The sequence below is a fragment of the Oryctolagus cuniculus genome, chromosome 13 (genome assembly GCF_051225735.1).
Source record: "Oryctolagus cuniculus isolate XC-2025 breed Fujian yellow rabbit chromosome 13, ASM5122573v1, whole genome shotgun sequence".
Lineage (NCBI taxonomy): Eukaryota > Metazoa > Chordata > Mammalia > Lagomorpha > Leporidae > Oryctolagus > Oryctolagus cuniculus.
The window spans coordinates 62,487,711-62,506,400 of NC_142879.1; the positions used below are offsets into that span (position 1 = coordinate 62,487,711).

General features: G+C 40.1%; 1 protein-coding gene across 6 annotated transcripts in view; it reads right to left on the reverse strand.

Annotated features, from left to right (window-relative positions):
• The window catches only part of PLD5 (phospholipase D family member 5), a 410,403-nt gene that overhangs the window by 162,878 nt on the left and 228,835 nt on the right, over positions 1-18,690 (reverse strand). For all 6 annotated transcript variants that reach the window (XM_051820761.3, XM_070055590.2, XM_070055589.2 and 3 more), the window contains one exon: positions 18,031-18,142. In XM_051820761.3, coding sequence (XP_051676721.1) covers positions 18,031-18,142 — 112 coding nt within the window. The remainder of the gene's footprint in view (positions 1-18,030; positions 18,143-18,690) is intronic.

The window sequence follows — 18,690 nt, forward strand, 5'->3', positions numbered from 1 at the left end:
CACATGCTCTTCTACGAATGACTCCCTACCCCATGCTCCAGCTGAGCAAAAGACCATGTGGAAAAGCACATTCAATTAACTCCCCTTATTAACAGGAACTTATTAAAAGAACAGAAACACATACCAAAGTAGTTTGAATACAGAAACTCTTAAAATGACATTTTCAATGCCATTTTCAAATGGCATTTTTTGTAATCTCCTCTTAAAATGGTATTTTTTATTAGGAGAAAGAAACTATGAAAAAATAAGAATTATATAGGATTTTATACTTTAAAATGATAGTTCTATTATTTAATTCACATAGTATTTGAGAATCATCTCACATTTTAAGTATAGGAAATGCCTTCTTAGTACAGCTCTCTTAGTACAAAAATATTGTCCCTTCACTAGCCTTTAGGTGTTTATTAAGTCAGATAAAATTGTTCAACTCAAATATTTCTTGATTTTAGACTTAACAATATTCTAGGTTACCTAATTTATAAATATCAAGACTCTGATATCTGGGAAATCTGAAAGGTGGCCTATGGGATGCCCCCCACTCACAGCTTGAGCTGTTCACCTAACAAACATTTATTTATTACCCACATGAGCCAGACGTCAAGTCCTCATGCTTCCTTCTTTGCGAGTAAAGCCTAGAAGTACAAACGAGTATTACAGTGTGGGGAATACTCAGAGAGAGGAAGCCCTGGGTAAGTGCACACTGACTGACTAGGAGCCCAGGGCTCAGCCTGAAGAATGTCAGAGGCTTTTTAGGGAGACCCTGATGATGGGACTGGAAGATCTCTGGGCTGCTCTTTGAAGGGTGTCTTTTTTATGATGACCAATCCTATCTCACACTTAGGCTATTATTTACTTAATTATATTTAAATGAACTTAATTTTTATTTAAAGATTATTTGTATGTGTGTATATATGAAAGAGAGAGAGCGCAAGCGAGTGCTATCTGCTGGTTCACTCCACAAACATCTACAATAGCCTGGCTGAAGCCAAGAGCCAGGGATACAATCCAGGTGTCTGACATGGGTGACAGGAACCCAATTATTTAACACATCACCACTGCCCCCGACAGTCTTCATTTGCAGGAAGCTGGAAGTAGGAGCTAGAGCTGGCAATGGGACCCAAGATACTCCGCTGTGGGATGCAGGTGTTTTAACCACTAAGTTAAATGCTTACTCTCTGATTCATTATTTTATTTAGTTTTATACTAACTATTAATATTCATAAACCAATGTCTGCTGTACCAGTGCTTTTTATTCTAAAACATATAAAATAATGCATTCAAATGAAAAATTCAGCAATACCTAAACTCAGTTTATGCATACCCAATGGCATAGGTGCTCTACATTAGAATGTTATTTCTAAAGGTCACAGCAAGGAAAAGATGAGGCAGTTTCCTCGGTTTTAGGAATATCATTCTTTTTTTTTTTTTTTTTGCCCAAAACAGAATACAACTTTTATATTACTGAACTTTATGTACAAAATCATTTGATTTCAAATAAACATTTAATGTAAAAACAAACGTTAAGAGATCTATCATTCCTGAGAACAGAGTGTTAAGTTGGACTGGTGTCAGGAAGAATTGTTAGGATACAATTTGCAATCATTCATGAGAGAAACAATAAAGGCCTCAGTCAAAGTGACTGGGAGGGAGAATTACCTCCAGAGATTTAACAATTGTACAATTATGAGAACTGCAGACTTGATTTTACAGGTTAGAGAAAAATAGGAGCCAAGGAAAATTCTAGGTTTCATATGAGACATGTGTAAGGACTGTCATGTCATAGAACTTGAAGAAGTGCTTTGAGGGCAGTGTGGTATAAGAATCCTGGATAGGCCAGCCCTCTGCTGTGGCCAGGGAGTGCAGTGGAGGATGGCCCAGGTGCTTGGGCCCTGCACCCCATGGGAGACCAGGAAAAGCACCTGGCTCCTGCCATCGGATCAGCGCGGTGCGCTGGCCGCAGCGCGCTGGCCGCGGCAGCCATTGGAGGGTGAACCAACGGCAAAGGAAGACCTTTCTCTCTGTCTCTCTCTCTCTCTCACTGTCCACTCTGCCTGTAAAAAAAAAAAAAAAAAAAAAAAAAGAATCCTGGATAAATTTGAGTCTAGGGTTCAGACCAAACAATGTGTGGTATTACAGGTGATGAATGACACCATAGAAAGGAGAGTAGGAAAGTGAATAGAAGAGAAGGAGAGGGAAGAAGAAAAGAGAATAAACCATTGATTAGGGAAAAGATAGAGTACTCTAAATCAGCAGACTGAGAAAGCGGGGCCAGAGACACAGAAAAGAAATCGAGAGCGGACATTGTCAAAGGAAATCGCAGAACAAACAGCTCCAAGGAAAAGAGCAGTGCATGGTATTCAATGCTGCCAAATGGTCATGCGATTCAAGGTCTGAAATAGCCCCATGGAGCCTCACACACACAAGTCTCCGGCGACTTTGACAAGGTAGACTCAGGGGAGTTAGGGAAGAAGCCAGCAAAATGGCAAGACAGGAGGGGCAGCAGCCTGAGGGATGTTGCTAATTTCATCTTCCCTTTGCCCTAGTTGACTTGAGTATGTCCGCATGTTGGAGGGAGACAGCTATTTACAAAGCAGAGTGTAGCTCTCTTAATGAGAGGGGACTATTGAATGAAATCCTTGAGAAAAGGGGCAGATTGGCTTAGCAGTTAAGCTGCCACTTGGGACACTGCATATCAGAGTACGTGGGTTCTAGTCCCAGCTCTGCTCTCCATTCCAAAAAGACTTAGCAGAGCTCCGAGGACTGGAATACTAGTTGATGAAAAGGTGGAAGTTGGAATCACCAGGTATAAGAGAGGGACAGGAGAAAGTTAGTTCAAAAAGTAAAAGAAAAAAAAAAAAACACAATGTGGAAAGGAGAAAGACATAGAAATAAAGGGGTATTGTGAAGGTTCCTGCTGAGCAATCTGCTGGAAACAGAAATGGAGATGTGCATCTTAACCCACACTAATATACAGCACTGACTGAAAAATAAAAAAGAAGTGCGATTAGGATATCCATCTGCAAGACAGGGGCACAGGGTCACAGAAGCGATCTCACTCACTCATGCATATGGTGAATATTGTCTCCAAGCAGGACAGGAACTACTCAAAGAGTAGAAACCAGAGAGGAAAATCTCTGAACTCCTTCAGATCACAGATGTCAGAAGGTCCCACAAAGGGACCTGAGCAGTAAGCCAGTTGGTAAGGCTGAGGATCACCAGGCAGGAGGGCTTTCAGGGAGGTTATCACTTATTCCTTTATTTCTATCTGTGCCTTTGATTCTGTGCACCTATTATTAAAAAAGAACTTCCTCCCCAGATTCCAGCAATCCCAGAATAGAGATGCATAATAGCCATTGCTGCACTAAACAGACATAATTCTATAATGTATATAAATTCCTTGAAGATGTCATGCATGTCAAGGTTTCTAGACATTAGGATAAAAATAAGGGGTGGGAGTTGCGGCACAGTGGGTTAAGCTACCACTGGCTGCCTACATATAATAATTCATTGCCTGGGAATGAGTCCCACCTCTGCTTCAGGGGCAACTCCCTGTTAATGCACTTGAGAGGCAGTAGGTAATATGTCAAGTACTAGGATCCCTGCCACCCACAGGGGAGACACAGATGGAATTCCAGGCTCTGAAGTTTGGCATGGTCCAGCCCCAGTTGTTGTGGCCACTTGGAGAGTGAATCAGCAGATGGAAGATCAATATCTCGCTCGCTCGCTCCCACTCTGCCTTTCAAATAAATAAACATGAGTAAATAGAAAATTTTAAGAGTATCAAAATAAAGCATCTAGCTCAATTTCTATGTTTTAGAGCATGTGGATTGGGGTAACTATATTATCTCTATCAGGTGAAACCTTTAGGAAGGTTTAAACACATTGAAATGTTGTCCTAAACTGGGAGGCTCTTAGAAGAGAGATGGAAAACTTAAGTCATTCGGATCTGGCTGAAGAGCCCATGAGAGTATTTGAGGCATGGAAAGCCAAGACACTCTGGCAAAAAATAAAACAAACAAACAACAAAAAAAAACAAATGAAAGATCTCTGCAAGTGAGATCCCAGTGGAAAGAATGGGCCATCAAAGGAGGAGGTAACTTTCTCTGAAGGGAGGTGAAAACTTCCACTTTGACTATGACCCTGTCTAAATAAGATCGGAGTCGGCAAACTCAAAAGGCTTCCATAGCCTTGGTAACTCATGACAAGAGTCTCGGGTGATTACTGATGCCATAAACAAGAGTGTCAATTTGTTAAGTCAACAACAGGAGTCACTGTGCACTTACTCCTCATGTAGGATCTCTGTCCTTAATGTGCTGTACAGTGTGATTTAATGCTATAACTAGTACTCAAACAGTACTTTACACTTTGTGTTTCTGTGTGGGTGCAAACTGTTGAAATCTTTACTTAATGTATACTAAATTGATCTTCTGTATATAAAGAGAATTGAAAATGAATCTTGATGTGAATGGAATGGGAGAGGGAGCAGGAGATGGGAAGGTTTCGGGTGGGAGGGGAGTTATGGGGGGGGAAGCCATTGTAATCCATAAGCTGTACTTTGGAAATTTATATTTACTAAATAAAAGTTAAAAAAAAAAAAAAAAAGAAAACATGAATGGAGCAGTACTGGTGTCTTCAGCTTGACAAGCCCCACCCCAAACTGGAGGCAGGAAGAGTTATTGCCTAATCGTAAAGGCAAGTGAACTTGCACATTTCAAAAATGTTTGGTAACATATGGTTAGAACTGAGGCCTTCCTTTCATAAGTAAATCACAGGACTTGCCATGTGCTGTAGGGGCAGAAACCAATACACTCTGGACTAAGAGGTGCTGAACAAACACCAGAAAAACACACCTGGGTAAATCAAGACAATGGCTGTAGTCAAAGCCGTTTATTAACAGTTCATCATGCACTAGGCACCTGCACTTGGTTTCTTTTTAAATTTTTATTTATTTTCATTTTATTTGTGAGAAAGAGCGAGAGTGAGAGGTATCTTCCACTGCTGGTTCCTTCCTCAATGCCTGCAACAGCCAGGACTGGGCCAGGTTGAAGCTAGGAGCCAAGAGCTCAATATGGGTCTCCCACATGGGTGGAAGGTACCAAGTACCAGAGCCATCATTGCTGCCTCCCAAGGCTGCATTAGAAGGAAGCTGCACCAGGAGCAGAAGAGCCAGGGCTTGAACCAGGCATTCCCATATGACATACAGACAAACCAAGCAGCAGCTTAACCTCTGTGCCAAATATCTATCCAAGATGCTTTTATCTACATTATCTAATTTAATTCTCATAGCTCTGAGGGAGGTCAATATTATTTCATTTTACTGAAAAGGACACTAAGGCTCAGAGAAGTAAGAAACTTGCCTAAAGTTGCATCACAGAAAAGACAGAAATGAGTGCTTGTCTATGACACATAATTATGCTAATTATAATTAAAGCTTTATGTGTCCAAACAGGCCAAGTAACTTTTTTTTTTGCCAAATATTTTGGTATGCTACGAAGAAAAGTTGGACACAGAATTCCTTGAAATGAATTTTGACTTCTGTGAACAAAACCAAGACACCAGCCTTCAAGCACTCAAGCATGAGTCCAATTGGCATTCACTCTGAGAAGATGTGAACGAAAGCAAAGTCTGATGGAAAAAACATGCCTGGGTGACAGCAAGGACACCTCAGCTTTTGTCTGTGCCATTATCAGAGCAGGTTCCATAGGAGGCAGCCTCATCAGCTTCCTGTCCACAGTTTTCCACTCTGTGACAGCTATTAGGACAGTCTTTCATAGGGACAACAAAAGACTCTGAAATCATCAGGTTCCTTTTCAAGGGCAGGCTTTTAGATGGTGAAAATGAAAGCTAGAATAATGCAAAGCTTACTATAGGAAAAGAATTAAAATATATTGATTGATGCTACATGAAATTAACACGCCCAAGTAGAATTAGAATTAGGAATAATTATAAATCAGTAAGACCTACATAAAATATAAAGCTTCAAGAAGCATAAAAGTCAAATTAGACTCCATTGATTTGGAGTAAGCAGTTCAAAAATTACCTTGTGAAATCTACAGGCCAAAATTGGGGCAGATTGCATTAAAATTTGCACATGCTCAGATCTAGGAATATATTTTCCTGTTAGGTGTTGTTAATCCTAATCCATGAACATGAAAACAAAACATGGCTTACCAATGATGAATAAGTATAGCTTTTTTTGTACTGAAATCAGCAATAACAAGAATCTTGCTTAGAATCTGACAAAGGAACAGAGCATCTTCCTTGGTTTTACTAGTGCAGCCAAAAGAAGACCAAACAGAATAATTAAAAACTGGAAGGTCATCAAGAAGAATGCAAGGGCTTTCATTTTAAATATTAAAATTAGGACTTAAATGAACCAAGTTAGTCACAAGTAAGTGCCAATTAAATGCCTAGTGTTCATTCCATGCTTTGTGAATTCACAAACCAAATGAACTCAAGATGCCCAGCCAGTACTAATTAGGAGCCTGTGCTGTGGGTTATTCACCAACATGGGTAGGGTTCTGCCTAATTAGCTCACTTGCATGGCCTACACTGCTAATGAAGGCAAGTCCCAAGTGTCAGTTTTACTGAAACCAAAAACAGTCTGAGACCTTCAAGCAGTGCATTCATGACTCTGGTCACAAAGGAAGCCAGTGAAGGGTGATACAGGGGCTGAGCACAGCCACAGCAGCGGAGAGTTCCCAGCAAGGGCATGTTTTGCTTGGTCTCCGCAAGCAAAAGGTGAAAAATGAAGCAATGTGGGTAAAAAGTAAACTAGAACTTGGCCAGCGCCGTGGCTCAATAGGCTAATCCTCTGCCTTGCGGCGCCGGCACACCAGGTTCTAGTCCCGGTTGCCCCTCTTCCAGGCCAGCTCTCTGCTATGGCCCAGGAGTGCAGTGGAGCATGGCCTAAGTGCTTGGGCCCTGCACCCCACGGAAGACCAGGAGAAGCACCTGGCTCCTGCCTTGGGATCAGCGCGGTGCGCTGGCTGCAGCGGCCATTGGAAGGTGAACCAATGGCAAAAAGGAAGACCTGTCTCTCTCTCTCTCTCACTGTCCACTCTGCCTGTCAAAAAAAAAAAAAAAAGTAAACTAGAACTTTTTTTATTTGCTGTAAGTACCTGATTTCCTCCAATTGCTCTAGACAATCTACCACCTGAGTCATCTTCTCTTTAATGCATTGCTGTCACTTCGATCCTCTAAAGCAAAGGACATATTTGCCCACAGTAAGGGAACTGAGAGATCCCAATGGTCTTTTGGGAGGCTTTTATTATCACAGAGCTGCAAGGTGACTCATTAGCAGAATTTTTAAATCTCACAGGGAGAAGACTGGAACCCTTCTTTTTCTTTCTCCATGCCCCTACCCTGCAACAGTCAGTATGTCCTATGAAATTCTTGTGTTGAATTTTCATCTTCACTACACTAGTATTAAGACAGGCGGCTTTGGGGAAGCGATGAAGTCTTCAGTGGATTGGGGTCTTACAGAGGGGCTGGAGGAACCCAGGTTACACTTTTGCCCCTGGCTCTCATTGGCCATGTGCGAACATGGTATTCCTTCCATGGGCAGGAGGTGGCAACAAGGAAGCAGAGACCAGGCCCTTATAAAGCAGTGTAAGAACTTTGACCTTTTCATGCCCTGTTACGTTTACGCTGAGTGTTTTATATCCCAACCTCGCATGACTGCCTCCTCTCTCTGCATTTGGATTGCAAATTGCAGTGAACCTGGAAATATGATTTCTGACATCATCTCTGTGTACCTTAGGAGATTCTCTTCTCCAGTGTATTTCAGGATTCTGATTGTATTATGCTGCTTTCCAGTAGATGCTGCATATAAAAAATTCATTTGCATAAATGGCTTTCCATTTCAGGTGATACAGAAGTTTCTTTCTGTGTTTATTATTTGAATAGAAACACTTCCTATCTCTCAATGTGTTAGCCATCAAGGGTTCTGTTAAAAATACCCCTGTGTTTTTTAAAAACAAGAACAGCCTGACATGCACTGAATATGGTCACTATGCTACAAATAAGACCTGTTGTAATAGGTCTGGTCTAGAATCTATCCCTCTCAGTGTGGTATTAGAAATGGTCAGCTTTAATTTGTTAGAGTTGATGGTTCAAAATTGAGTTTTCTAATTTATAGCTGAGTATTTTAAAGGAACCCTTATTAGCATATGTCATCCTGCCCCAAACCCTTAGGATTCACTTTGTAACACTTCTGACACTGGGGTGAATATTCTGAGTGCTCTGGAGCAGGAGGCAGGTTGTGACAGTTGTCACTGCACGCCTGGCAGCATGTCAGGGCTCTGAGAGTTTCTTGATATTCAGTTAACAAATCAGTTAAGGATCTTTGGAGAGAGGTGGAGGAGACCTGGCTCCTGTCTGAATAGCATTCTTTGACATCCTCTAGTAAATGTCAAAAACAAGCAAAATGAAGCTCTGATTAAAGGAAAGGAGAAGATAGTGGGGCACTGTGTCTCAGGAAGTTCCACAGCACCATCAAGAGTGTTGAATGAAAAACACGGCCATCAACAACCGATGGAAAATGTAGTTCAGAAAAGCTGGACTTTGTGTAGATGTTTCAGGAATCCCTTGGTCAATTTATTCCACTTTATCAGGCTTCTCTAACAAACTGAACTGCCTCCCGTCTTCTTTGAAGCTCAGCCTGTTGGCACAGGACAGATGTTCAGGGACGGCTTGTTGAATAAATAATAATGAATAAAGGAAAAGAAGATGGTAAGACCAATCAAGGAAACAAGACAAAGGCTAAAAGGGAAACATCATGGGTAAGGTGTACAGGTAGACTTTGAGGATGGCACTGTGGCACAGTGGGTGGAACTGCCGCATGCAGTGCTGGCATCCCATATGGGCGCTGGTTCAAGTCCCAGCTGCTCCACTTCCAATCCAGCTCTCAGCTGCGGCCTGGGAAAGCAGTGGAAGATGGCCCAAGTCATTGGAGCACTGCACTGCATGGGAGAGCCAGAGGAGGTTCCTGGCCCCTGGCTTTTTGGACTGGTGCAGCTCTTCCCATTGTGGCCACTTGGGGAGTGAACCAACAGAGGGAAGACACCTCTTTCCTCTCTCTCCCTCTCTGCCTCTCCTCTGTGTAATTTTGCCTTTCAAATAAATTTTAAAAATCTTAAAAAAAAAAGAGCCAGCACCGCGGCTCACTAGGCTAATCCTCCACCTTGCGGCGCCGGCACACCGGGTTCTAATCCCGGTCGGGGCGCCAGATTCTGTCCCGGTTGCCCTTCTTCCAGGCCAGCTCTCTGCTATGGCCCAGGAGTGAAGTGGAGGATGGCCCAGGTCCTTGGGCCCTACACCTGCATGGGAGACCAGGAGAAGCACCTGGCTCCTGGCTTCGGATCAGCGCGATGCACCGGCCACAGCATGCCGGCCACGGCGGCCATTGGAGGGTGAACCAACGGCAAAAAGGAAGACCTTTCTCTCTCGCACTGTCCACTCTGCCTGTCAAAAAAAAAAAGGGGGGGGGGAGGGACAGCACTGTGGCATAGCAGATAAAGCCACCACCTGCAGAGCCAGCATCCCATATGGGCCCCAGTTCGAGTCCCAGGTGCTCCACTTCCAATCCAGCTCTCTGCTATGGCCTGGGAAAGCAGCAAAAGATGGCTCAAGTCCTTGGGCCCCTGCACCAGCATAGGAGGCCTGGAAGAAGCTCCTGGCTTCGGATCGGCACCACTCCTGCCGTTGCAGCCATCTGGGGAGTGAACTAGTGGATGCAAGATTGTCTCTCTTTCTCTCTGCCTCTCCTTCTCTTTGTGTAATTCTGACTTTCAAATAAATAAATAAATAAATCTCTTTAAAATTTATTTTTAAAATGTGGACTTTGTTTAGACAAGGTCATAGTCAAAGTGGAGGTTCTCTCCTCCCTTCAGAGAAAGGTACCTCCTTCTTTGAAGACCTGTTCTTTCCACTGGGATCTCACTCACAGAGATCTTTTGCCAGAGTGTCGTGGCTTTCCGTGCCTGAAATACTCTCATGGGCTTTTCAGCCAGATCCGAATGCCTTTAGGGCTGATTCTGAGGCCAGAGTGCTATTTAGGACATCTGCCATTCTATGAGTCTGCTGAGTATCTCACTTCCCATGTTGGATCACTCTCCCCTTTATTTATTCTATCGGTTAGTGTTAGCAGGTACTAGACTTGTTTATGTGCTCCCTTTGACTCTTAGTCCTTTCATTATGATCAATTGTGAACTGAAATTGATCACTTGGAATAGTGAGATGGCATTGGTACATGCCACCTTGATGGGATTGAATTGGAATCCCCTGGTATGTTTCTAACTCTACCATTTGGGGCAAGTCAGCTTGAGCATGTCCCAAATTATACATCTCTTCCCTCTCTTATTCCCACTCTTATGTTTAACAGGGATCACATTTCAGTTAATTTTCAACACTTAAGAATAACTGTGTATTAATTACAGAACTAAACCAGTCATATTAAGTAGAACAGATAAAAAAACTACTAAGAGGGATAATGTATTAAGTTGTTCATTAACAGTCGGAGAACTCAGAGGGCTTCCATAGCCTTGGAAACTCATGACTGGAGCATAGGGAGATTACTGATGCCATAGACAGGAGTGTCAATTTGTAAAGTCAACAACAGGAGTCACTGTGTACTTACTCCTCATGTAGGATCTCTGTCCTTAATGTGCTGTGCATTGAGATTTAATGCTATAACAAGTACTCAAACAATATATTTCACTTTGTGTTTCTATGGGGGTGCAAACTGTTGAAATCTTTACTTAATGCATACTAAACTGATCCTCTGTAAAAAAAAAAAAAAAAAAAAAGAAATTATCAATTCCCAACTTGACTCTCACTGGGATTAAACATGACAATAGGTCTGCTCTGATTTCATCATCATTTAAAAAAAATCATCTATTATTTTTCACTTTATGTTTCTGTGTGTGAGCAAACTGTTGAAATCCTTACTTAATGTATACTAAGCTGATCTTCTGTATATTAAGATAATCGAAAATGAATCTTGATGTGAATGGAAGGGGAGAGGGAGTGGGAAAGGGGAGGGTTGTGGGTGGGAGGGACGGTATGGGGGGGAAGCCATTGTAATCCATAAATCATACTTTGGAAATTTATATTCATTAAATAAAAGTTAAAAAAAATAAAATAAAATAGAAAAAAAAATGTGGACTTTGAAGGATGAAAACATACTTACAAATTGACAAAGAGGAAAGGGAGTATTCCAGACACAGGGAAACACATATTCCAGGAGACAGAGCCCAGAAACAGAATGTTATATTTGGGAAATCATAGCTGGCTTTCAAATATTTGGAACATCATTGACAGTAAATAGTGTGGATCAGAATGAAGAGGGAACCTGAGTGTTTTTAAATGCTTTTTCTAAGGAACGTGGACATCACATTTAGGCCACTGATTCTAAATTGTTTATACTTTATTATACTAGTCATTCTATGAAAGGATTATTATCCAGCCATGAATAAATAAAAGTTTGGTTTTTCCCAAAAGAATTGTATATTTTCTGACTTCACATTTTTTTTTAAATTTTTGATAGACTACTGGGGCCTTAAATACTAGTCATATTATAGAAAATACATAGAATTACTATGTTTTTACAGACAAAAATAATTCTTAATTATACGCTTTATTGCAACAACAACTCTAAAATGCAAAAACAGGTATTATTGATAAATAATATAACTAACATATTTAATCAGAAACTAAAATGTTATTAGTAGTATAAGATATTCAATAATACCACTGTGACGTTACCTGTGCCAGGTTTGGCGAGGAGTGAGGTATACAGGCATTTACTGGGCGGTGTGAACTGGAGAGCAAGACTTGAAAGAATTGTCACCATTACTCTTAGTGAGCCAAATGGGGGCAGCAGATGGAACACCCTCCTTGAAAATGGATAGGATGAAGGAAGCAGAGAATTTCAACAACAACACTACATCTTATTTAGCTTGACTTTAAGGCCTACCACCCAAGATCACACATTAGCTGATTGAAAATCATTTCAATATTTCTACTTTCAGCTCTGATGAAATGGTTTTTAGAGTAACTCTCTGGATGAGACTACCATAAGAGCCGATAAATGCAAACACAAAAATGTAAAGCTGCAAAAAGGCATTAAGAAGTCTCAAGATTTGTAATGCAAATCTATTTCTACAAACTAAAATTACAAAGTAATATTCTATGAATTTCAAATGGCTGAAATCTTAGAGTACATTTTGTGACCAAAGTAAAAATATTAAAACAGAACAATCCCCCAAATGTTGATCAAATATTGATCCAAATGGAAATCAAGGATGGATTTTCACGTAGCCCACGGTTCAAAGCAGAAATTGCCGTAGAAATCAGAATATTTTCTTACACTAAAAATAAGTTAGAAATTTATGTCATAGTAACAGGTTAAGAGATGCAGCTAAACTAGTACTAAGAGGGAATATTGTAACCTCCCATTTCAAGAAGAGAGTGAGTCAATATTTTCTATGTTTACCTACAGAGTGAATAAAACTAACAAAAATTTAAGCAGTTTTGTGACAGAGTACTGAAATTTAAAACAAGATCCAAGAATAATTAAAGAAATTTTATCTTCATCTTGCTATCAAACATAAAAATTAAGTCCAGACCTAAACAAACTGAAATCTGAAAGATAAAATAATATAGCATACAGAAGAAATGAAACTATTATCATGGCCTTATAATGACAAATATCTTTTATACAGGATGCAATAGGCACAAAAATAAATAATAAATCAGATTTTATTAAAATTAAGAACTTCTATTTATCTAGAAACTTAATTAGAACAGTTAAAAGACAAGTCTCACATGGGAGATGTGATATATATATATACATATATATACACACACATATACATGACAAAGGATTCAAATTCAGAATATTAATAATGGTCCAATAAGACAAAAAACATAAAATACCAATGGTCAAAATACTTGAATGGCCACCTTACCAAAGAGGATATGGTAAATACACATAAAATACACTCAACATCAAGAACATCATGAGGAGCTGTCAGGGAAATGAAAACTAAAGGGACAATATGATACAAAGTCACCAGAACAGCCAAACATACACAAAAAAAGAGTGCCAAATTCTGTGAGGGTATGAGTCAAATCCAAAATGCAAAGTTCATATATTGCTTACGGAAGCCTGTATGATACAGCCTATGTGATGTCAGCAATTCTAGCCCTGGGTACACAGGCAACATAAATTTTTATATGAAAACAGCAAAATGGCATGCAGAAGAACACTTAATAGGAAATTCCAAGATGGTGGAATAGGAAGGGAGCTTCCTGCTCTAGGTTAGGAGACGACAGTTTTGTTTTGTTTTGCTTTTAAAGGTACAGGGAGAGTGCAATCTCAAGCAAGAGAGAGAGAGAAAACTGCAGTGGAAATTCAACAGAAGGAAGCCATGTGGATCTATGTGGAGGGTGTGGACACACAGCAGAAGCACAGACACAACTCCGGACCCTAGCAGCTGAGAGTCTGAGTGCCAGCTTTGGAGACTGAGGCGAGACCAGGCTGCAACAAAGACACTGGTAATGCAGCTGTCAGGCGAGCCTGGTGTGAGCTCGGCCTAGAACCCTGTAGAGGACAGGGTATCTTGACAATCTAGAGGAAAGAAAGGGGTGCCATTTTGAACATATGTAACAGCTGTGCCAGCTCATGTCTGCATGTCCAGCAACCAGCTGAGAGGAGATGCCAGAGTCTGGCTGGGAAAATTGATGGGGGCTTGATACCCATGTAGGATTGTGAGATACTCCCAGTCTCCCAACACATCATGGGCTCTGGGCTCAAACTGCCTTGGCATAGCGCCCATGGGCAGCTGGCTCTGGGAGCATCTCCACTTCTCTGTGGATACGACAGACTAGCTGGGTAGAGTGGATCATTGGCATCCCATGACTGTGGAATCCTGTTGTGCTGAGGCTGTGGGAACACTGGGACTGTATGACAGGGTGCAGGGTGTAGCTTGGTCTCTGCACAGTCACTGTGAGCAGCTCCACATGCACAGAGCTCCCTGACAGCCTGGGGTGGGTTATTACAACAAGATCCGAGCTCACACTGAGGACCACACAGATTTTTTTGTGTGGTTCTTATGGCAGCACAGATGAATATTGCACCCACTAGGTCTAGTGCCAGGGCATTGGTCGCCTTGGAGGAGAACTAATTTCAATTCTTTTTACAAGCTATTCAAAACAATTGAAATGGAGGGAATCCTCCCAAACTCCTTCTATGAAGTCAGCATCACCTTAATTTCTAAGCCATAAAAAGATAACAGAGAAACAGAACTATTGACCAATTTCCTTGATGAACATGGACACAAAAATCCTCAACAAAATATTAGCCAATCTAATCCAACAACACATCAGAAAGATCAACCACCTAGACCAAATGGGATTTATCCCTGGTATGCAGGGATGGTTCAATCTTTGCAAATCAATCAATGTGAAACATCACATTAGCTAATTGAGGAAAAGAACTATGTGATTATCTCAATAGATGCACAGAAAGCATTTGATAAGATACAAAAACCTTTCATGGTGAAAACCGTAAGCCAATTGGGTATTGCCATTCATTGCATATACGATACTCATCAGGCACACTCACACACATACATGATTTAGGTGGTGGTGTTAGTTGGTAATAAATACTTTGTAGATCTCTTTATTAGTGTGTGGAGATCAGACGATGGGAGTGGATGGTGATATGGCTTGAATCAAGTATTAAAGACCTGCAATAGGGCAGTGGATATCTTGCGTGATACCTAAGAGTGAGCAAGATGGAGGGGCAGATGTAAAGAGTGAAGGTTGGAGTTTGGTTTCTGACATGAGTGACTGGGCAGATAGCTATTCAGGGAAAGGGACAGCTGTTGCTGCTGTTGTTGGGGAGAGGAAGAAAACAAGCTAAGTCCATACATCATGCTGAGATGTTCATGGAGCGCACTGGTGGAGATGCACCATAGGTGAAATTAGGGACACCGGTTAGTAAAACTCTTCTTTAATTCCTCTGGATTTAAAGATGGCAATTGGTATTCCAAAGCATCCTAACTTGAAGCCACATTTTGAGATCTGGGAACAAGGTTTGCCTTTCTGACACCTGGATCAAGGAGAAACAGGAGATCTGGAACGTCACCCAGCCACAAAGGGCTCTGTGGCCCTGAGCTAACTACCTCATATCTCTAGCCTGCTGAGCCCTTGCTGGATCTACATCTTCACTAAATGCTTACCAACTACTGGGAGGCTCCACTTTTACCATTTTTCACATTGCATTCCATTAGCTTCAATATTCAGTAATTCTCTCAAGTTTTACTGCTACTTATTTTTTGTGTATTATTTTTAGATAAAACTTCTGGAATTTTAGTAAAAAGCTATAATTTCCCCTAAAAATTTAAATGACAATGTAAATAAGCTTAAATACCTTAAGCCAGGTATTCAAACACAGACCTAAAAGAGTGCCATAAAATATTATTTATAAACAGCACTGCTGTCAGGGCCAGTGCTGTGGCTTAGTATGCTAAACCTCCACCTGTGGTGCCAGCATCCCATACAGGTACTGGTTCCTATCTCAGCTGCTCCTCTTCCAATCCAGCTCTCTGCTATGGCCTGGAAAAGCAGTGGAAGATGGCCCAAATGCTTGGCCCCTGAACCCACGTGGGGAGACCTGGAAGAAGCTCCTGGCTCCAGATAGGCCCAGCTCCAGCTGCTGCAGCCATTTGGGGAGTGAACCAGTGGATTGAAGATCTTTCTCTCTGCCTTTCCCTCACTCGGTCTATAAATCTACCTCTCAAATAAATAAGTAAAATCTTTAAAAATAAACACTGTTATCATTTAATACATTTATTCCAAAGGATGAGACTAGATAAATGTAATAACTGTATTGTAAAGGTTTCTATACTTGTGTATACAGTTCATATTATGTGTATTACTAAAAGCCAGATAAGCCTACTATAGATAAATAGGAAATAGCAATGTGAAATGAAAGACCTGTTTACTGCTCTACTAAAGGAAAGGAAAAATCATTTGATTTCTAATTTTAGTAAGAACTCTTATTATCAACAGATTAAGGTGTAGTAGTATATAGGTATTTATGTGATTGCATTGTGCGAGCTTAGAAATGTAAATACTTCCTTTTCTCTATCAATGACTATAACTAAGCTTTAATTCACTGTTCATAATAGAAATGCAAACCAGGATTTTACCCTTAAATTTAAAAGCTAGAGTATATTATCTGTTTAGAGTAAACAAATATGCAGCAACACCTAATAAAGTCTACTATGTCCTTTAATACCCCCTAGTTTTAAGTTTTGGTTGAGTTCACAAGATTGATCATGGACTATTGCTCATAGATTTACAGTCAATAAATAATATAATTCTCAGGTTCCCTACCTTATTCCTAACTCATCTGCCTTTTCAAATCAAACTCAAAGCAGATGTAAGAAGGCTCCATGAAAAAAATCACTTGCAAATATAGTCACCTTCAGTTGACTACAGTAATGTATTCTTGAAAATATGCTGGATAATGAATTCTCAGGTAGTAGGAACCCAGTTTCACATTTTTAAACGGGAAAAATAAAAATACATATTTAAGCCCTGGGGACTGTATTTACCAATCCTCTGAAGCAGGCATTTTCTGGCTTTTCTAAAAACACTGTGCTGTAAGAGTTTTCAGACCCACTGTTAGCTCCTAAGTTTTCTCTACTTCCCTATGTGTAGAAAACAATGTTCTGCGGGGTGATGGATACGTGTGTGGCCAAGCGTATGTCTTCTACATGATTACGTCTTTCAATACACTTTGTCACTTCCAACTTTTCTTCTTCAATAGGAAAAACAACTAGGACTTCCTCACTTGCTTCATAGTCTCTCCTATTTGTAGAAGGTATTTTCACTTAATAATATAGGCAAGATGAGAAGAAAAAGGCACAGTATGTTTAAACAACAAAAACATGAGATGTAGTCATCAGGTAAAGCGCCAAAGCTCAATGAGGCCAATGTCTGGACCCTCTCTTCCATTCAAAGCTTCTACATTTCACTAGTTCGCACGTGCCTACCCTTGTTACAGCCTTCCAGTTCAGATAGTAAATTCCAGGTAAACATTTGTATAAGTCATTAAAAACTATTTGGAAGTGAGAATTCAGTTCAGTTGGAGAAGATTATGCCAAAATCAAAGTTATTTCATGGGGTGATCATTTAGGGTAGCAGTTAAAATACCACTTGGGGATGCCTTCATTCCATATCACAGCACTTGTGTTTAAGTCTAGGTTGCACTTCTGATTCAGCTTCCCGCTGATGTGTACCCTGTTAGGCAGCAGGTGATGGCTCAGGTATTTGCGTTTCTGCCACACATGGGAGTTCCCAGTACTTGGCTTCAACCTGGCCCAGCCCTGGTTGTTGTGGGCATCTGAGGAGTGAGCCAGGGGACAGAAGACATCTCTGTTTCTGTTTGTCTCTTTGTTCGCCTTTCAAGTAAATATACATCAGTAAAAGTTTTTTTAAAACAAGTTATTTTGGAATTATTCTCTATATTAAACAGATTATGACATAAACAGCAAAATGGCAATATAAATGAAATTCGTCTGTGGAGTTACCTTAAAATTTGTGAGTCAGGCTGTATTAAATAGACTCCTAGACCTGCCTATATTGTTTCAAAAAATACATAGCATGAGGAGGATTTTTTGGGGGAGAAAGATAAAAATAGAAATCCACTGTTTGCTAAGATCCAGCTGTTACTCAAATCATATCACTTAAACATTGAGAGGAAAAATTTTTCTTTCTAGTTAATTGTCATTTTCTGGTTAGGTTACTTTGCAAAAACTAATATGCAAAAATACTAGTTTTAAAATCCCAGTAGCACTAATTAATTAGTTCCTTAATTTAAAAGCTATAATTGAGCTATTTTTCAAAGGAGAAATAAGAAGTGTACCAAGTAAAATGTGGTATTATCTTAAGTAAAATTAAAGGTATTTTAATAGAATGCCCGTTGATAAAGTAGCATATTAACCTTGGTCTTACCCTTTAATTTCAAGGCTTCTAATACCTTTGAGTCAGCTGTTACATCACTTACTAGCTTGATTTCAATATCTTGAGAGGTCAATTGTAGCAACTTTTCAAAAAGACGCTGACCCTGGGAAAAATATTCAGAAACAAAGAAAATCAGAAATACTGACTTACAATGTATACCATTTTAAACAATTGTAAGTAAACTCATTAAAACTTAAAGCATGCATTCACACTTTAAAAGGTAAGTACTTCCATAACTGATACTCAAGATTCATAAACTTCTTTCCAAAGTGTTTATATAGAATAGATGCATTAACTATTCTGCCTTGTACTGCACGGTTCAGCAATCACAATAATAAATTCAAAGCTATAATGCAAATCCACCCCTTTATTCTTACAGCTATAGTTATCTACACATGAAGAGGCAGTGGAGAATATTAAACAGTTGCATTTGGGTCCAAAGAGATCTGGATTCCAGCTGGTTTTCCAATTTACAAGCTATGTTTCTTAATCTTACTAATCTTCCATTTCTTCCTCTGTAAAACACACATTAATATTTCCTTCATGAGGCTTTTGTGAGATTAAAGGAGTTAACAGTAACTATCCTTTGAGCACTAGCTATTAAAGGGGGAATTAAGATTACTAATCAGTGATTTACCTGACTTTATCTTG